At 36.0% G+C, this 19,053-nt stretch overlaps 1 protein-coding gene across 2 annotated transcripts in view; it reads left to right on the top strand.

The window, feature by feature from the left end:
• LOC112044580 (neuroligin-4, Y-linked) overlaps positions 1–19,053 on the top strand; it is a 118,035-nt gene that overhangs the window by 86,411 nt on the left and 12,571 nt on the right. For both annotated transcript variants that reach the window (XM_024080452.2, XM_024080451.2), the window contains exons 5-9: positions 4,590–4,706; positions 5,337–5,462; positions 10,156–10,294; positions 11,838–12,050; positions 13,048–13,186. In XM_024080452.2, the coding sequence (XP_023936220.2) occupies positions 4,590–4,706; positions 5,337–5,462; positions 10,156–10,294; positions 11,838–12,050; positions 13,048–13,186 (734 nt within the window). The remainder of the gene's footprint in view (positions 1–4,589; positions 4,707–5,336; positions 5,463–10,155; positions 10,295–11,837; positions 12,051–13,047; positions 13,187–19,053) is intronic.

Below are 19,053 nucleotides of genomic sequence, written 5' to 3'. Positions count from 1 at the left end.
ACAGTTACTGTTTGCAAAATAAATATTTTTAAATAATATTTATGTTTCGTGGCAAATTTGTTTTCTTTTCTATGATAGTAGCATGTTGCTCTAACCCACCAACTGTTTTCCAACGAACTAAGTTTTAATTAAAATGTTTCATGCTTAATTAGACTTTCAAAGCCCATGTCGACCGAAAGTCCTATTAATGTAGGTCCTGGAGGTAATGTTGAAAAGCTGAATGCCAACAAATAGCGACTGCAGCGAGCAGGCAAACAAATTGAGTTCCCACAGTAAGAATAGCGAAAGCTGAACGCTCTGAATATATTTTGTTTATAGTGAATTTAAATTGGCTAGGATTATTTTAACTTATTTACTAGCAGACACCAGTGGCTTCGCCTAGAAACTCTTACTATTTCCTTACATCTACTTTACGCCGAAATAATTTCTATAAAAGTATAGTTTATAGAAAAAATAATTAGTCTTCTCTTATCAATCTGCGTGCAACTCATTCGTTAATCGTAAGTCGGTTATTTCAAAGTAAAAGTACATAATAGTACAAGTAATCATTCGACCTCAACATTTTAACTTCGCAGTATAATGACACCAAATGGATTTCCATCCCCATGGCATTAATGTCACTAAAACTTTTAAAATTCAAAATTCGTTTATTTCAAGTAGGTTCAGTTTACAAGCTTTTGACACGTCAGTTGACTATTTGTAAACATTCTGCCACTGGTTCGGAAGGCAGGTTCTGCAGAGAAGAAACCGGCAAGAAACTCAACAGTTGCTCTTTTAAAAGAATTGATGACAAAATTACATTTTCTTATAGTTTTACTTCCTGTGTGAAGGTGGAAGCTGATCCATCGGCCTCCAAGCATCTTTATCATTAAGGAACTCATCAATGGTATATTAACCACGACCTTTTATAAAGCTATTTCCATCATCTTAACTCATACCCATGTGCTATGTTTTTTACATATATTTAACTACTGTGTTTCATCTTTAGTCTCAATGTTCGATTCTCGATTCTTCGATCTTACTTAAAGGTATGTAAAGCATACCTTTAAGTGAGATCGAAGTTAACCTCAAGTATATCTTGCAACAAAATAAGCAAAGTACCCTCAAAGTCAGTTTCACGAATTTGATATAAATCTTAACTGGAATTTCAAGCAATATTCAGGACTAAATCTTGTTTACTGTTTGAATTATTACCAAACCTTTAACTTACAAACAACAAACAAGTCTGTAGAAAACTAATATTCGAACATTTGCAATAAAGCTTTCTAAGATTTGAAAATTATTGATACGTATACAATTTCACTATACGAGTAGGTATTAAGGATTCTTAATGAAATATAGCAAAATTTGATGACCATAGAAAGGAACTAGCAGACGCCCGCGACTTCTTCCGCGTGGAAATCAATATAAACTTTCAAGCCCTATTCCACCACTTTAGTACTTTATATGATCTTAAACCGTGAAACGTTATATTTGAATTCATTCAGTAGTTTCAGTGTGATGCCCGAATAACAAAAAAACACGGGCAGACAGACAAAAAATCGAAAAAAAAATATATTTTCACTACTCTTGCTCAAAAACACTGTCATATTACCACTCCACAGCGGGGCTAAACAAGCATATTAGCGTCTAGGGGCTAAAGTAATTTTGTTTTTTTAATTCTTGTCTGTTACGAGTACTAGCCAAGTACTAGCCTACTATAAAACGGAGGAGGTTTTATTCGAAAATAGAATCATTATAGGTAAGGCCCTGATTGTTTTGAAAAATAAATAAAAAACTTTAAATTGGAATGAAATGCAGCGTTCTTGTCTGTGGAATGCGTTTATTTTTTTATTTAATTTTTATTGAGTTGCGAATAGAGCGAGATTTGAAGACATGGGACATCCTTTACGGTGTAATACCTACCTTTGCCTTTTTCTCATGTGAAAAAAATAAAATTAAAAAGCGAGAATTTAAAAAACAATTGGCGTGAATAATACACACTTGATTTTTTTCCGAAATTCATTGTAAATTTGTGACCGTAACTTACATATTTTTCAACAATAATTGTTATTGTTGTCTTCGTCTAGTGAGAATGGTGATCCTGATTTGGAGATGGATGAAATTTTTAATCTGTTACCGTCAAAGTCGAGACGCATTTACTTAAATACTTACCTACGATACCTACGAAAAATTTAATAAGTGAAGAAAACAACAACGAATGGATTCACTTACGAAAGGAGTTTTTTAAACTATTATCTCCCACGTTTACCTTATATATTCATTATTCATCTTCAAAGTAGTCGGAAATTATGTAACCGGGTAAAAGCATCTCCCTTAATATCCAAAACTGTAGACTTTGTACATTTAATTTTCAATTAAAATAAATCATTGAATATTGTACTAAACTATTTTATTTTCTCGCAATCGTAGTGAAAAGCAGAGTGTAACACGTGGGGCTAAACCCATTATAAACTCGGTTTCTATTTAGGCGGCCCTCGCCTTCGTCTCGGGCCCTAAAAATACCTCGTATATAATGGGTCTTTTTAGCCCCTTGTATAACAATCTACTATTAGCTTCAGTACCGATTATATAATGTCCAACAAGAAAAATTTTCAAAATATCTTTAATGTACAGAATGTACAAAATGTACAGAATTCGTATTATAAGTATAGATTCTAGATGGCGTTGGCGTCCGTTATGCCACGGCAACGTTTGTTGTTACAAATGGTATAAGTAAAATCTCAAATTGCGAATAAAAATGTATAGAATTCGACCAGTTTTATTATAAGTATAGATATAGATATATAGATAACAGTATTTATTCAACAAACTTACAAATCTGATGAACTTCTTTAATTGATAACGTCCACTTTTATCCTCGTAATATTATACTTTTTGGCCCATTACCCTAATAATATTTATAGCTCCATAAAATTTAATTTAATAATAAAATAGAATACATTAATTTAAAGTTGATTTATGTAACCACTGCATCTGGCTAAAATATGATGTGCGGCTTTTATTAAAATTATTTATAATTACGGCGAAAAATCGTTTATTTTAATAAAACCTCAAATTGCTCTGTCATTTGTAATTCATACGAGCGTGGCATTTTTGTTATTGTGTTTAATATCATTAATATTATATCATTTTAATCAAAATAATCGTTGTTTCACAAAATAGGTGTATGATATTTTATGGAAATTAAGTCATAATCTCATGTTTGTTAATTTTGGGATAGAATTTGAGAGATAATTGTATTGCCTAGAAGATTAGATTGTTTGGAATCAGATGATGATTTGGTAATTATTATATGCTATTTGTAGCAAGATGTACTATTAGTTACGAATATTATTTGCTAGCGAAAGTTTTCACGGTTTCACCCGTGGGTTTTCCGTGGGTTATAATATAGTCTACATTATTTGCTGTTAATGTTTCATTGTTGAAAGAATTAAAAAAAACAAACAAATAGACTAATTTTTATTATTTTATTTTGCATTTATTATCATGAAAGTATGTAGCATTTATTAAGATGGTAATCGACCATCCTATTAAATGCTACCTAAGCATATACTTTTTACGATTTCCATACACAATACATTATCCCTTCGTCACGCCATCACGCGCGAACGGCTGGACCGATTTCACAATTTTTTTTCATGTGTTTGTTGTTGTCAGATGGCTCTTATGACAGAAAAAAATAAAGGGGTAGGGTAGGGTAGGGTTGGGTTGGTTTGGATAGGGGTAGGGTAGGGTAGGGTTGGGTTGGTTTGGATAGGGGTAGGGTAGCGGTAGGGTAGGGTAGGGGTAGGGTAAGGGTAGGGTAGTTGAAAGTTTACATCGAGTTTCACTAGGACGAAGTCGCGAGCGTCCGCTAGTATATTCATAATTATAATAACTAATGTATGACTTTATTATGTTTGTTCATCAGAAAATAAATGAAGTCTGGCATTCCTGGTATCTTGTTCCAATGCGAGTAGATGTTAAAATGAAATGCTTAGTTGAAATAATTATGAAAGATATTTTCGTATAACGTTCATACTGTAGATAGAATTGAATGAAATTCAGTTGCAAATTTTGACCATTCAAAGCGGTTCCATTAATCACTTCGATATTATTTATTGCTCGAAATTACATTTTGAAGCTTATGCCCCGGTTATTACTGATGTGCATACTTTGATGACATTGCCAATCTCTATTAGTGACTATTCCTCGCTGTTTCACATACATAAATTCTGTTTCTGTTGAGATATCGAGATAAAAAGTATGCTCTATACTATTTAGGACTATAATATTATATTATTTAATAAGTTGCTTATATATTATACTCTACTAACGAAATGCCCAAAGCGTCTTTCGTGTCACATTCTGTTTTTCATATACGTCTCCATGATCCATATATCCCTTAACTTTATCACTTTTCCTGAATAAATAGTAGCATAAGTTTTCATCAAGGTCCCTTTTATCATTGTCGGTAAGGTAAGAACAATGCCCAAATGCTTGCCGCAGTTTGAAAATAGTTATTATTTATTGTCAAGTAATAGGCTAAACAAAAATAACATTATGTTACTTACGTTGGTAAACAGTATAATTATTTTGATCAACAGGTCTCCTGTTCCACCGCGCCGTATTGATGTCAGGATCAGGCTTGAGCCCCTGGTCGTTGGTGGCAGATCCGAACAAATACGCGGAGATGGTCGCCACTCACGCCAACTGTTCCCCTGGTGAGACATTACATCATATTTTTATATTAATAATAATATGCGGACCATCAAGAAAATAAACCAATTTTATTGTATGTAGAAAACATTTCCTATAAACAGAGCAACAAATCGCAGGGCATTTTAGGAATACACGCTAAAACATCTCGCCCTGTACCCATCCACCCGAGCAGTAGTTGTTGAGGTTCATGTACTTATAATTACACCGGTAAATACGTCCTTTTAATTAGAACCACAGAATACATATTTATGTACAAGCTGGAACACAGTAGGTATAGCTGCTTGGGGTCAAAATAAACATGATTGAAGTACTTCGCAGTAACTTTACTGCTAAAATTAAAATTGAATACGTCTATGATTCGCTATTCAATTCAGAAAACTAAGATCGAAGAATTCGTACCTGATTTATGTTGGCTTGTCCCAAGTCTATCGAGCCTGCCGTGTTGTTTGATGGCAGAAACGAGCATTCTGGTTATACTTCCATGGATGAACGTCTGTAACAAAAAACTCCACTATTTTTTTTTTACTTTATCCTCCGATAGACACCAAGTTAGCTATTACGCCATTAATGAATGAAGCTTAAGAGCCATTTGGATTGACAGTTAATTACTAATATTGTTATTTTTTTCTTAGACCTCACACCTCCAGCGCTGCTGCGGTGTTTGAGAGAGCGCCCGCTAGAAGCACTTCTCTCCGCACCGGTCCAAGCACCTGACTTTTCTTACGCTTTCGGTCCAAGTGTCGATGGAGTTGTTATTGGTAAGCTAACTAATGGGCGTCCGCGGTTTTGTCCGCCCTTAAACCTTCTGACCCTCTGGCAAAATCTGTACTTAGATGACATCTACCTTCCTGACAGATTTAATCTTTGTACGTCAAGCGGTTTTCAATATTTCCTTATGTATGTAGATTAGAATAGGTCATCATTAAATTAATTATAATGACAAGAATAGTTTTATATAACTTTTTGTAACACATAAGATAGAGCAACAACTCACATATAATTTCCAAATATTTTTGAAAGATTTTCCAGCTAAATAAATTTGATTTTGATTTTTAAGCATCCTTTCAGGTGCATACATATTGAATGTTTATCTGTTTGATAGAGACAGTAAGAATCTAAAAAACCAATTGTCAAAAATAAGATAAATAGATCAATGGACGTCAAATTAAAGTTGAAATTATTCCAAATTTAAGCAACGTTCTAAAAATATGTCACAAAATAAAATTATTTAGGGATAGGTACATAAATAACTGCGCTATCTTGAAAGATGACAAATACTATTGTTACTAACCACATTAACTATTTCCAAATTGGTGCAACAACTGTGCCAAATAGGTAATTTTATTTTTTAAACCCGTTGCCGTCGTCTAAAAGAGCAAACGCTACAGTCAAAGTACCCGCACCATTCATGTTAAATTCAAAGCGGTAAATGTTTGACAATATAAGGGAGGTACAGTACGGGTGTGAATGTCCAGTAGGCAAACTGTGGATGAAGGACAAACAGTGGAACAAGTTGGGGTAAATTCGCAACTTGCACGAACACCGCCGTGACTGGAATACTGCGATACACAAGATAATTCTGTTGAGTCTCCGCCGTGCAAGTTTGTTGTAAATGCCGCGGAATTATCTGGTATTGAATAGGCTAATGGAATTTATCAGATTGTTCCAGTACGGATTCAAAATGGAAATAAAACCGGATAATTTACTTTATTAGCTTAAACATTACCTGTATCTTTAAATAGTATAAAACAATGTGGCTCCGTTTCTTTTTCCACTTACTGTTTTTAAACTTAATGATAAATTGTGATACAGTCTTCATTAAAACGTGGAAGTATCTTAAACAAACTTTTCTTCAAAGGTATTGACAAGACAAATAAATACAAAATCTTATAATTTATATCTATGCTATACAATATGTATTTATTTTCTTACGGTTGAATTGTTTTATCAAAAAATTCTTTTCGTACATTCCCATTTATGACGGAGATATTGCCTGCAATAAGCTAGTGGCTAAATGTACATTAAGAGAAACTAATTAAAGCAATATACGAGAAAATCAAACGCTCTTTCTAATCAATTTTCCTAAAATTATAAACTATATGAGTCGAAACTCAAAATGTAATGGGTATTTTGTTTTTAAGTAAAATTGTATTTTTCATTCGCTGTAAACGTTACTTTAGCTTTGTGGTATCAGTATGCTAACAAATGCAAATACCTCAAAGATGTATAATGAATAGACAATTTTACCCAACTCGTCAGACGTCTCTAGTGGGTGCTGAATATAACCCTTCCCTCAAACCCTTCAACTGAACTTTTCTTTATAATATCATAAAGAAATTGCTATTTGTTCATTTCCTTTTAAACGCGTGGTTCATACTTGTAATACTTTCGTTTATAAACTTTAGACTTTCGTCAACTCTTCAATTGTGATCCCGGAATTTCCCGTTTGACAAACCTTCCGTCCGAGATCCGTTATTAAATTATCCCGCAAAGTTTTCTCATCTCATTCCCCCGTGTCCTCAATATTGTACAGTATCTGAGGAACCGAGGAATCCTTTTGATTTTATACTGAGGCCTCCTGTCTTCGTCAAATACAATTAGGACCCTGAAAGTTTATATGAGTTCCAAATAGGTCTTGTTACGTGGAAAAGATTAGAAGTATTTCACCGTGTTTTGTTTAAGGATTAACTATTAATAGACGTCAAAGGACATGTCCCAATTTTGTATGGAGGCTTGGCCTTTATTCCGAGTGTCCACTAAGCAGAACAATTTATTTTTATCATTAAATAACATAAAATATATGGCTTAAAACCTGAATTTAAAAAAAAATTGTAACCCGCATTTTTTTCAGTAGCTGACAACATTAATTAAAATTTTTCATCATGGCAACATGCTTGTAGTTCACACCCTGACAGATTGTCAGTGATTTTTGCGTAGTAGCGTTCGTTTATGACGTTTTTAAAGCAATTTGAGGATATTTTTTTCTTTAATGCTTCTCTGTCTACGATTTAATGATTCTTTTTACCTTGTGTCTTATTGACATTTGACAATATTACATGACATTGACAGCTTACACCGGATATGAATTCAATTCCTGGTGTTTTTATTGGCTGTTTTGTACACTTTTACTGCATTGTCTATGTTTAATTTGTAGACAATGGAGCGACACGTAAAAAAAAATTATCTAATTAATACGGATTCCAACAATTCTGGAAAATCCGTAAAAAATACAGTCGACCTGCTTATAAATTGTAAATAATAAAGGCCCATTTACCTGTGCTGTCCTTTGCTTTAAATTTTATAATTATTTAGCTAGCGACTCTATATTTTTCACTCTTATTTTACTTTACAGACAATAAAAGAAAATTTAATTTGATATTCTATACTTAGTTAATTTAAATTATCAGTTTGCACGCAAAGATGCTTGGCTTGCAAGAAAATAGACAAGTGATTCTATGACTGGCAGATTCCTTTCATTGATGTTTAAGTTTAATTTAAGTTTAAATCCCTTGCTGATTGGTGACTATCTGTGTAATGTTGATGGGTGGATTATCTGTGGGACTGGATTAATGTTGGCAAATATTATGAACTATGATAATATTATGTAAATCAATCAAATCCAATAAAAAAAAACTGCCAGAGCTCTTCTTTTTTTTATCTACGAAATGTTCAGTAAAAATTCTCAGCCCGTAGTAGGGAAGTTGGTTTTGCTGCACCCACGTGCTTCGGAAAACACGTTAAGCTGTCGGTCCCGGATATTATCATTAACATCTGATAGTGGACGTTGAGGAATTTAACATTATCACTCCTGCCCACTAAACCGCATTGGAGTAGCGTGATGGGTCTAAACTCCAAATTCTCTCTCCTATATGAAACACACCCGATAGACCCATGATAGCCCAGTGGATATGACCTCTGCCTCCGATTCCGGAGGGTGTGAGTCTGAAACCGGTCCGGGGCATGCACCTCCAACTTTTCAGTTGTGTGCATTTTAAGAAATTAAATATCACGTGTCTCAAACGGTAAAGGAAAACATCGTGAGAAAACCTGCATAGCAGAGAATTTTCTTAATTCACTGCGTGTGTGAAGTCTGCCAATCCATCATTGGGCCAGCGTGGTGGACTAATGGCCTAACCCCTCTCATTCTGAGAGGAGACTCGTGTTCAGCAGTAAGCCGAATATGGGTTGAGAATGATGAATGATGAAACACATGCGTTAACATAGGATGATAATGATGATCTTTTCTCACAGAATGACTCGTCCTTTTATTCATCCTCGACCCTCCTTACCTACAATATATTAAACATACTACCAAGTGTTTTCATCTCATTCCCTTTGTCATCGTTGTTTTACCTGATGTCGATGGCACGAGGAATCCGTTTGATTTTCTACTCGCAATGGCTTTTTGCCTCCCAAAGCAATTACTTTCATGGAATGCTCCTGTCTTTTACTCATTTTATTTTTATATTCTCTACTACCTGTTATATGACATCTCCGAACACTAAATTAATATAATAATAATAAATATTGTACCGTTACTTTTATATGTGTAACTATTTTAGTCTATTCAGATTTCTTTAAATTTGACGATTAAAGATATCTGTGTACTATTTTAATTTATCATAAGGTTTAATTATTTAATATACCTTTAAATATTTGTTAACCTAAAAGCGAAATAAGAAAACATTTTAAACTATGAGAAAAAGCTTATAACGTAACAACCAGATAATTATTAATAACTTTCGTAAGAATTATCTGTTTTAAGTTTTGTATATTCTTAATTCTCTGCGTGTGTGAAGTCTGCCAATCCGCATTAAGTGGGTTCCAGCGTGGTGGACAAAAGGCCTAACCCCTCTCATTATGAGAGGAGACTCAAGCTCAGCAGTGATTCAGATTCAATACGGATCTTATACGTATATGGGTTAATGATGACGATGAGTTTTGCTGCAAAAACTAGCCCAAATTTTTCTTCTAGGTCCAATTTATCAACATAACAAAATTAATCAAACTCGGCTCAGCAGTTTAGTCGTGAAAACGTAACAAATAGACAAAATTTACATTAATTTTCATGATATTGTACTTAACACTAGTGTAGGAACAGTGTTACGACTTATCTTTTTTTTTGTTCTTGACAAGTTAGCCCTTGACTACAATCTCACCTGATGGTAAGTGATGACGCAGTCTAAGATGGAAGCGGGCTAACTTGTTAGGAGGAGGATGAAAATCCACACTCCTTTCGGTTTCTACATGACATCGGAACGCTAAATCGCTTGGCGGTACGTCTTTGCCGGTAAGACCAGCCAGGCCTGGACCATTTAAGAAAATCTCAATCTGTCCAGCTGGGGATCGAGCCCAGGATCTCCGTTTCGTATATCCACCGCGCATACCACTGCGCTACGGAGGCCGTCGAATCTTATACATCTTTTTGATCATATTTCCTCCCTGATGCAGACACTGGAGACATGCTCATGAACCCGGAGCCGGGCTACGAGTGGCAGGTGGCGCGTGCTCCACTGGGCAAGGGCGCCACTGCCGTCAACATCATCAATGCTGTTCTCATGAGGAAGAGCGCCATTGCACAGCTTACTAAGTAAGAAGTCTTGTATAAATAGCATAGTAGAGACCAAAGAATATATACCAAGGAGAAGTGAATCTACATGCAGGGACACGTTGGACATAGCAGCGACACTATTTCCGCATCACACTAATATTATAAAGGCGAAGTTTGTGTGTAAGTGTGGAAGTGTGTAAGTATGTTTGTTCCTCTTTTACGCTGCGGCTACTGAAGTGATTTGGCTGAAATTTTAAATGGAGATAGATTTTACTCTGGATTAACACATAGGCTACTTTTCATCCCGGAAAAATCCATGGTTCCCGCGGCATTTGTAAAAAACTTGGGTGTCGATTTTCATCCTCCTCCTAACAAGTTAGCCCGCTTCCATCTTAGACTGCATCATCACTTACCATCAGGTGAGATTGTAGTCAAGGGCTAACTTGTAAAGAATAAAAAAAAAAAAAAAACTGAATTCCACGCAGACGAAATCGCGGGCGTCCGCTAGTACGAAATATTTTTGTATTAAAGTCGGCATTTTTTATTTAAATAATTTTTTATCGAGGTTTAACAAAACACTTACTTTTAAAATATTTGAGAGAAAAACAAAAAATACAAAAATGTTTTTCTAATGTTACCCGGGATCCAAGCTTGAATCATACCTTGGTAATACACCACTAGTCCAAATGGCTATGTAGACATTAGTTAAAATTAATGTACGCTTACTGTCTATATTTACCTATTGTCTGTATGTACCTATTTCAGCAATCTCATGTCCAAAAGTCTTTGTACTGAAGATTCGGCCCCTTGGTAGAGACCCATCTGTGAGCGTGGACTGTTAATGATATTGTGCGAGTTGTATTAGAAGATAGATACAAGTTGATAATGTTTAGTGATAGTTTGGCCATGTGTTTTTAAGAGATCCCACTCACAATATATTTTTGAGTGATTTATAACCCTTTCATTGAATAAATAGGTGAAGGTCATTTCTAATTCGGATCTTAAACTATTCAAAATTCATTTATTTCAATTAGGCTTAGTTTACAAGCACTTTTGAAAATTCAGGATTAATAATAATAAATAATAGTTGAAAACTAAAAATTAAAGTTACGAGGGCTCCAAATGCGCCTTGGCTCGAGAAGAGCCCACAACAAACTCAGCCAAGGTTTATTTATTTTTTTGTTTACCACCATTTTATAAACTTATTTAAAACTAAGCATACAGTCGTATAATACAGTTCAACACCAAGCTTTTTTGTCATTCATATAATCATTAACACTATACTAAGACTTTCCTAAAAACTTTCGTTTAATAAACACTTTGAACTTATATTGTCTTAAGTGGGTCGTAAAAATTTGCATTCTATTAATCTTTTTTATAAGTCAAAAGTCAAAATTCATTTATTTCAATTAGGTTTAATTTACAAGCACTTTGAAAGGTCAAGATTATGTCATAATTTAATTTAATTTAATGGTGGTAATAATAGTCGAAAACTTAAAACTAAAGTTACGAGGGTTCCATACGCGCCTATAGGTAATGTCATAAATCACAATCAGTAATTAACGCAAGTCTTCCACACCAGGTACGATATAATGCTGGGCGTTACAAAAGCAGAAGCCTACTTTGCCTTCAGCGGCGACGACGTGCAGTACGGCATCGAAGCGGACAGGAGATCCAAGATACTCAAGTCGTTCGTACGAAACACGTATACCTACCATTTGTCGGAGATACTGGCTACTATTATAAATGAATACACAGACTGGGAAAGGCCTGTCCAACATCCTATTAATATTAGGTAAGTAAACTGCCTCAATAGTACTGGCTTAGTAACTTCCGATCATTAGGTTTTAAGTACGAGTTCTCCCAAGATATTCTCAGCTAGTTGTAAAGTATTTTACAGTATTATTCCGGAAGCATGTTGAGCCGTCAATCGGTCATTAACATAGTAGAGTTTGATGATCTTAAGCTTCGTCCACCTGCCGCAATTCCATACAATTACTGTGATGGTGTGCTAACTTGTGCCCTATGTAGTCGTACTTTTAAGGCCAAAATAGGGTACATTATTTGGTCAATGAAAAGCACACCAGAGAACTATTCATCCGAGTTCCTTACCCAGACTTGAGGAGTCAGAAGCGTCGCTATAGCCGAAATCGGCTTTGAGGCATTATCATCAGAGTTAGATAGTGATTGTTACAGAGTCAAGTATTAAGTTTTAATGTACGAATAGGCTCGCAAACCCGCTTTGCCGTTTCGGGGGTATGCCATCACAAACAACGTTACACGAAATTTCATTACATTAGTCATAATTTTTCGAATAATATTTCATACGGAAAGCAAAAATTAAATGATATTATCATAATATTTCCAACAGAGACAAGATGTTTTTTTTTATTCTGTACAAATTAGCCCTTGTCTACAATAGTACCTGATGGTAAGACGTAAATCCTAGACGCATTTAGCAAATGTTAATGTAAGTATGTTACTTACGCTTTCACGCCTAAACCCTTAAGTCAATTTTAAAAAGTCTTTCACCAATGTAAAGCTGTATTTTATCCCCGTTCTTCCACGAAAACGAGAACTAAGCTGGTATCTAGTCCATACCTAAGTACATTTACCATGAATAGAAAAGTGTTTGTTACTTTTTCGGGGCTAAACCGCTAAATGTTAACTACGTTAGCAAGTAAAATAGACTGATTTTATCCCCGTATTCTTTAATAAATTAAGATAACCTAATAATAACATTTAATAAGAAAAGCGAAAATTAAACGACATAATCATAATACTTCCAACAGAGACGAGACGCTAGAAGCCCTCAGCGACGCTCAGGTGGTGGCGCCGACGGTCCTGACAGCTGACACTCACTCCGCGCTGAGAAGAAACTCCTACCTCTACGTGTTCGACTATCAAACTAAATACGGGGACTACCCACAGGTAAATTACTGAGTTAATAATCCCTAAGATGAAACTTTCATTAGGTAATGAAGAATAATACACCATTAAACCAGAACATACACCAATAAAACCCGAAACTATCACTGTGAACCGCATCAAAATCAGTAATTTTGGTTTTGCACAAACCAATGCTTTCTGCAGCTCCTCTGTTGAGTTTTCAATGTAACACCTGTCAAATTACAAACTGGAACCTATCACTGAAAACAGCATGAAAATCAGACTAGTAGTTTTAGAGATTTGTTTGTACAAACATTCACTCACACCAAACTCATAACTATACCCTCTCCGTACTACTCTACGTACGTAACGTCGTGAGTATAAATAAATTAAAAATAGTTCTTTACCGGGACAAGCGAATAATTTATAAAAGCAAGAAGTTTTATAAATCGTAGAGTGCTTTGGCAACTTTTAACGAAAGTTTTATCACTTGACTTGTATTATGAATAGACAACAAAAGAAATTTAGCAGATTATGCTTCTTGGCAAGCCAGACAAGAGAATTATGTTAACGGGCCAAGTTCTGTCGCAAATTTCGCGAGAGGCATCTTAGATACGGTACGTTGGCCGTCCATCAAGGGATGGTATTGAATTTGGCAAGTCCTCATTTTTCTATAGAAACCTTGTCGAATTTAACGAGAGTTTTAAAAACTTGTACGCAACAATAACAGTCTGTTGAAATTTGTTTTACTTTAGGGTGTTATTTTTAATGAACGCTGCTGTTCATTATTTTGAATGGGTTATTATGACGCTCACGGAATAACAGAATTTGCGCCGTCGCATTGTCTTCACTTTAACTTTGGGATATGTTCAAAAGTTCACCTCTTGTTTCTTCTTCTGCTGCATGTATGCATAAGGTAGCAAACCTATGTGGTTAATAAAAGGACTTGCACTAAATAAGTGCAAGAAAGACACGTAAAACCGGTACGTTTTCCCATATAGTATAATCAAACTAGGTTATTTGTGATAGGTAAAACTACTTAATGTAAGTTACCTAGGTACGTAAAATAATGCAAATGTTTGTTTAGTTATTGCCTTTTCACACCTTAACTACTTGACCGTCAATCATATGCAAGTATTAGCGGTTATTAACAACTGATAGCGTGATGAATGATGTTTTTGACCATGGATTTTTCCGGGATGAAAAGTAACCTAAGTGTTAATCCAGAGTAAAATCTATTTCCATTCCAAATTTCAGCCAAATCGGTTCAGTAGTTAAAGAGTAACAAACATCTATATAAACTTTCGCGTTTATTGTAATATATTAGTACCATAGTTTTTTTTTTTTAAGAATATTTGCCATATGTTTTAAATATGACCAATACTCCCATTCCCCTCCAACTAGTCGGGTAAGACTGTATTAGGAGTGGGTACGACAATAGACCAACGGAGCGGGGATCGAACCACCACCCCTCAGTGATGAGTCCGACCGCTCTTAAGTTAAGCTTTGAGCTATAGAGATTCTAGTTTGATATAAAATGTCGTGATTAAGAGTTCCCACTTAAAATATGTTCGTTTGTATGAAAAAAAAATAACAAAACCTACAATAATACGAACGCAAAAGTTCACACGAGATAAACCATTTTTAATCAAGTTGTATTAAAGTTGACACTAAGCCGTTAAACCCAGCGATAGTTAACAATTTATTAACAAACCAGCACTTAACGGCACCACCATCAAGTAACCGCTGAAAGCGCTTAAAACTTTCCAAGTTGCCACCAAAGTTACCCGATCAACCACATCGTTTAAAGCTAATAACTCCCATAGTTTGAAAAGCTGATTCACGCTGCCATAATGCCTTGACCGAATTTCGGCCTAACTTATCTTGAGACTAGGCATCTCGGGGGATATTTTAGAACAAACAACTAATACGAACTGGTTTGACATTCTATAGATACCTATGGTCACTGCTAGACTAAACTATACTTCGATACTAATATTACAATGAGGAAACAATCTTGTTTGTTAGTAGTTTGTTTGTATGCATTGAATAGGCTCTGTAACTACTGAACCGATTAGAAAAATTTCACTGTTGGGATGTTACACTGTCCTCGAGTGCTATATGTTAAATTATATTTATAAAAAAATAGACATCCTTCATAAAGATCCAATAATGTAACCCAAGGTGTAAAAAATTACCTGAAATATTGTTTACTTTGCGTGCGCTGCAAAAACTATTGATGTTATAGTAAAATAATGTTGTACGACTTTACAGAACACATCATTTTACCAAAAAGTGTCGTGACGGCATATGCATGTATGTATATGTATGTATGTAACTATTATATTCATATTAATTGATTATGAAACACGGCTAAAACTCACGTGATATTACGTCGGAGTATGCCCGACTAGTTTCGAACCCATACGGGGCCCTTAGTCATGAGCTGGTTCTTGCATCGCGGCACGATCCAAACTGCGAAGCGGCGGCGCGACGCGCTGCTGCACGCATTGCGCGCGCGGAGAGGGGTTGAGTGGTGGGGAGTGAAGGTTCCGTTACACTCTCCGACGGTTCATTAATGTCATCTTCATTAGACTCGTCTTCTTGTAAGCAAACCGAACTAATGCTATCTTGTTCCAAGTTTGTTGTATGTGACAATGAAAGAAATAGCGGTTTCCACGCTGTGGGCAGCAACCATCCATGATCCCGATTAAAATTCGGGTGACGACTAATTTCTATCGCTTCACGTATCTTACGAGGTACTAGAAACTTTTCCCTTGACAATACAGAAGCCTTATCAAAACGGATATAATGAGTCGTACCCGAAGCTAGAACATGCTCGGCTATTGCTGAACCGTCCGTGTCCACATTCTTCATGCTCCGTATGTGTTCTTTTACTCTTGTGGTGATGTTACGGCGAGTCTCACCGATGTATGACCTACCACAGTCACACGGAATCTTGTACACCCCGGGCACGTTCAGCGGATCCCTATCCTTAGGCGATCGCAGTATACTCTTCACCAATGCAGGTGGACGAAACCGCGTCACTATGTCAAATCTCCGTTGGAGATAGTGGCTGATTTTGTCCGTCACGCCCTTCACATATGTTAAGTACACTGGTGACCGGTTCACACAGGACGGTTTCCGCCTAGTTGTTGTTTGTGCCCATCTGGAACTCTGACGCCAACTATAGCCATTGTTCTCCAGCGCCTGTCTCACTACTCTTAGTTCGCACTCAATATAGGGTTCATACGGAGCATGAAGAATGTGGACACGGACGGTTCAGCAATAGCCGAGCATGTTCTAGCTTCGGGTACGACTCATTATATCCGTTTTGATAAGGCTTCTGTATTGTCAAGGGAAAAGTTTCTAGTACCTCGTAAGATACGTGAAGCGATAGAAATTAGTCGTCACCCGAATTTTAATCGGGATCATGGATGGTTGCTGCCCACAGCGTGGAAACCGCTATTTCTTTCATTGTCACATACAACAAACTTGGAACAAGATAGCATTAGTTCGGTTTGCTTACAAGAAGACGAGTCTAATGAAGATGACATTAATGAACCGTCGGAGAGTGTAACGGAACCTTCACTCCCCACCACTCAACCCCTCTCCGCGCGCGCAATGCGTGCAGCAGCGCGTCGCGCCGCCGCTTCGCAGTTTGGATCGTGCCGCGATGCAAGAACCAGCTCATGACTAAGGGCCCCGTATGGGTTCGAAACTAGTCGGGCATACTCCGACGTAATATCACGTGAGTTTTAGCCGTGTTTCATAATCAATTAATATGAATAACACTCACGATAGTTTAAATTCTAAAATATTATATTCATGACACAATAAGTGTTCTTTTATATAAAAAAAAATAATGGAAATGCCGCCGTTAGCACAGGCTCTTTGTATAATGGTATTATTTCTTGTAAAAACAGATTAATGGTATGGTAGGGAAGAAGTGTACATAAGTCATAAAAATAAAAGGTTTCTTTGAGATAGAACTAGTTCAGAGGAAAACTTCTACCATGCATACAACTATGCTATGTAGTGGACAGGCATAATTATTTTCGTTTAGACAAACTTCTGTATTCGACCTCACCAAAGTTCCATTAGGCATGACTGTAGTCATACGCAAGCTCCGAATATTAATGAAAATCTTTATAATGGTGATTATTCGTATATCTAAAGGTCATAATTATTACGGTCTTATTACATAAACTCTTGACATTAACAAGTAACACAATATTACGAGTTTAATATTGAAAAGGTCAGCTTGTTATATTAAAATATAAAAATAGATCCATCTCTGCGTAATATTATAACGAGTATGATAATATTAATTACGTAGCTATTTATATGTATGGAATCAGCGCCGGACCGAGGTAAATTTTAGAATGGAGCGAGATCCAATTATGGCGCCTTTCCTGTTTGCTCCTAACATTATATACTAGGGACGTTTGAAAAGTTCGTAGCCTAATTTATATCGGAATGTCATACATTTTTAACCGACTTCAAAAAAAGGAGGATGTTTCTCAATTCGACCTTTCGATTTCGATTCGATTCAAGCCGTTTAAATCATAAAGATTTTAACTGGATTTTCAGATACTTCTTTCAGATACGGCTTTAAGTAACACAGCACTAACTTGACCGCCTTCAAACTGATCAGAAGGTAGCACATACGATGTTATGTTTTGCTTTTAATTTAATGGAAACTTTTTTATGATTTTAAGGTCGGTTGTTCTTTTTTATTATTTTTTTTTAAATTACTCTCATGTTAAAGCTACATTATTCAATGTATAGCTATATTAATAGAATAAAATTTTATGCATTCGTTACGTTCCCCACGCGATCCCTTCAAACAAATCGTGACTAGATACTCGTATTTTATAACATGAAAAAAAAAATCGAGTATCTTAATCTTAATAATAAACATAATCACTGCAATGAAGAACTTGAAGAAGAAAGGTTTAGCAAAAAGGCCGGTGTAGAATAAAGTTCGCGTTTTTTGCGCTTGGGTAAAATGCCCAGCCATAGTCACAGTCAGAAGCCCTATCACAAACCCCCGGCCGAAGGCCGCGCGTTTTTCACGCTTGGGTAAAATGCCCAGCCATAGCCACAGTCGAAAGCCCTATTACAAACCCCCGGCCGAAGGCCGGTGTACAACAGAGTTAGCGGCCGAAGGCCGCGCGTTTTTTGCGCTTGGGTAAAATGCCCAGCCATAGTCACTGTCAGAAGCCCTATCACAAACTCCCGGCCGAAGGCCGGTGCAGAACAAAGTTCGCGGCCAAATGGCAGTGTTTTTTGCGCTTGGGTAAAATGTTCCAAAAAGGTAGAAGCAGTTTTGCGTGTTGGAAAAGTAATGGTCTTTGCTTTTTTAGGTTCGCGGGATGTAATTACGGTGGATTACTAAAAAAAGGCGTAAATATAAACTCTGCTTAATAGTGAAATCTGCTGCGATGTTTCAGAGGACAAATTAAAGAAAAATGGCCATGATCATTGAGAAGAAAAATTTTGTTTCATCAGTATAATTTAGAATTCTTACCTTATTCATATTATCTAGTCTCGTCTTCATCAGACTTTTATCTATTTCCGAAGCTAGAAAAAGCACTTATCGAGTTCAAAATTTTTATGAAAGTGGTCTATGCATTTTCTAAGAGTTTAAAGAAAAAAATAGCTGGTATAGAAATGTTTAAAGGCCAACAAAATAAGTGTATTGAGCTCTAAATAAAGTTGAAAAATAAATTAACTAAAAAATTATAGCTTTGTAGTTTCCTGGTTTACTTAGGCTACAAACTTATGGAACGCGAAGATTTTGACCATATTCAGACCAATTGAAAATCAGGCACAATACCGTCTCTCGATTACGTAGTGCCCGGGTGCAATCATCACCCTAGCGCCGCCTAGTACCTATAGAACCC

This window comes from Bicyclus anynana, chromosome 4 (genome assembly GCF_947172395.1).
Source record: "Bicyclus anynana chromosome 4, ilBicAnyn1.1, whole genome shotgun sequence".
Taxonomy (NCBI): Eukaryota; Metazoa; Arthropoda; class Insecta; order Lepidoptera; family Nymphalidae; genus Bicyclus; species Bicyclus anynana.
Note: the sequence above shows the minus strand (reverse complement) of the source record. Positions and strands in the feature narration are given on the sequence as shown.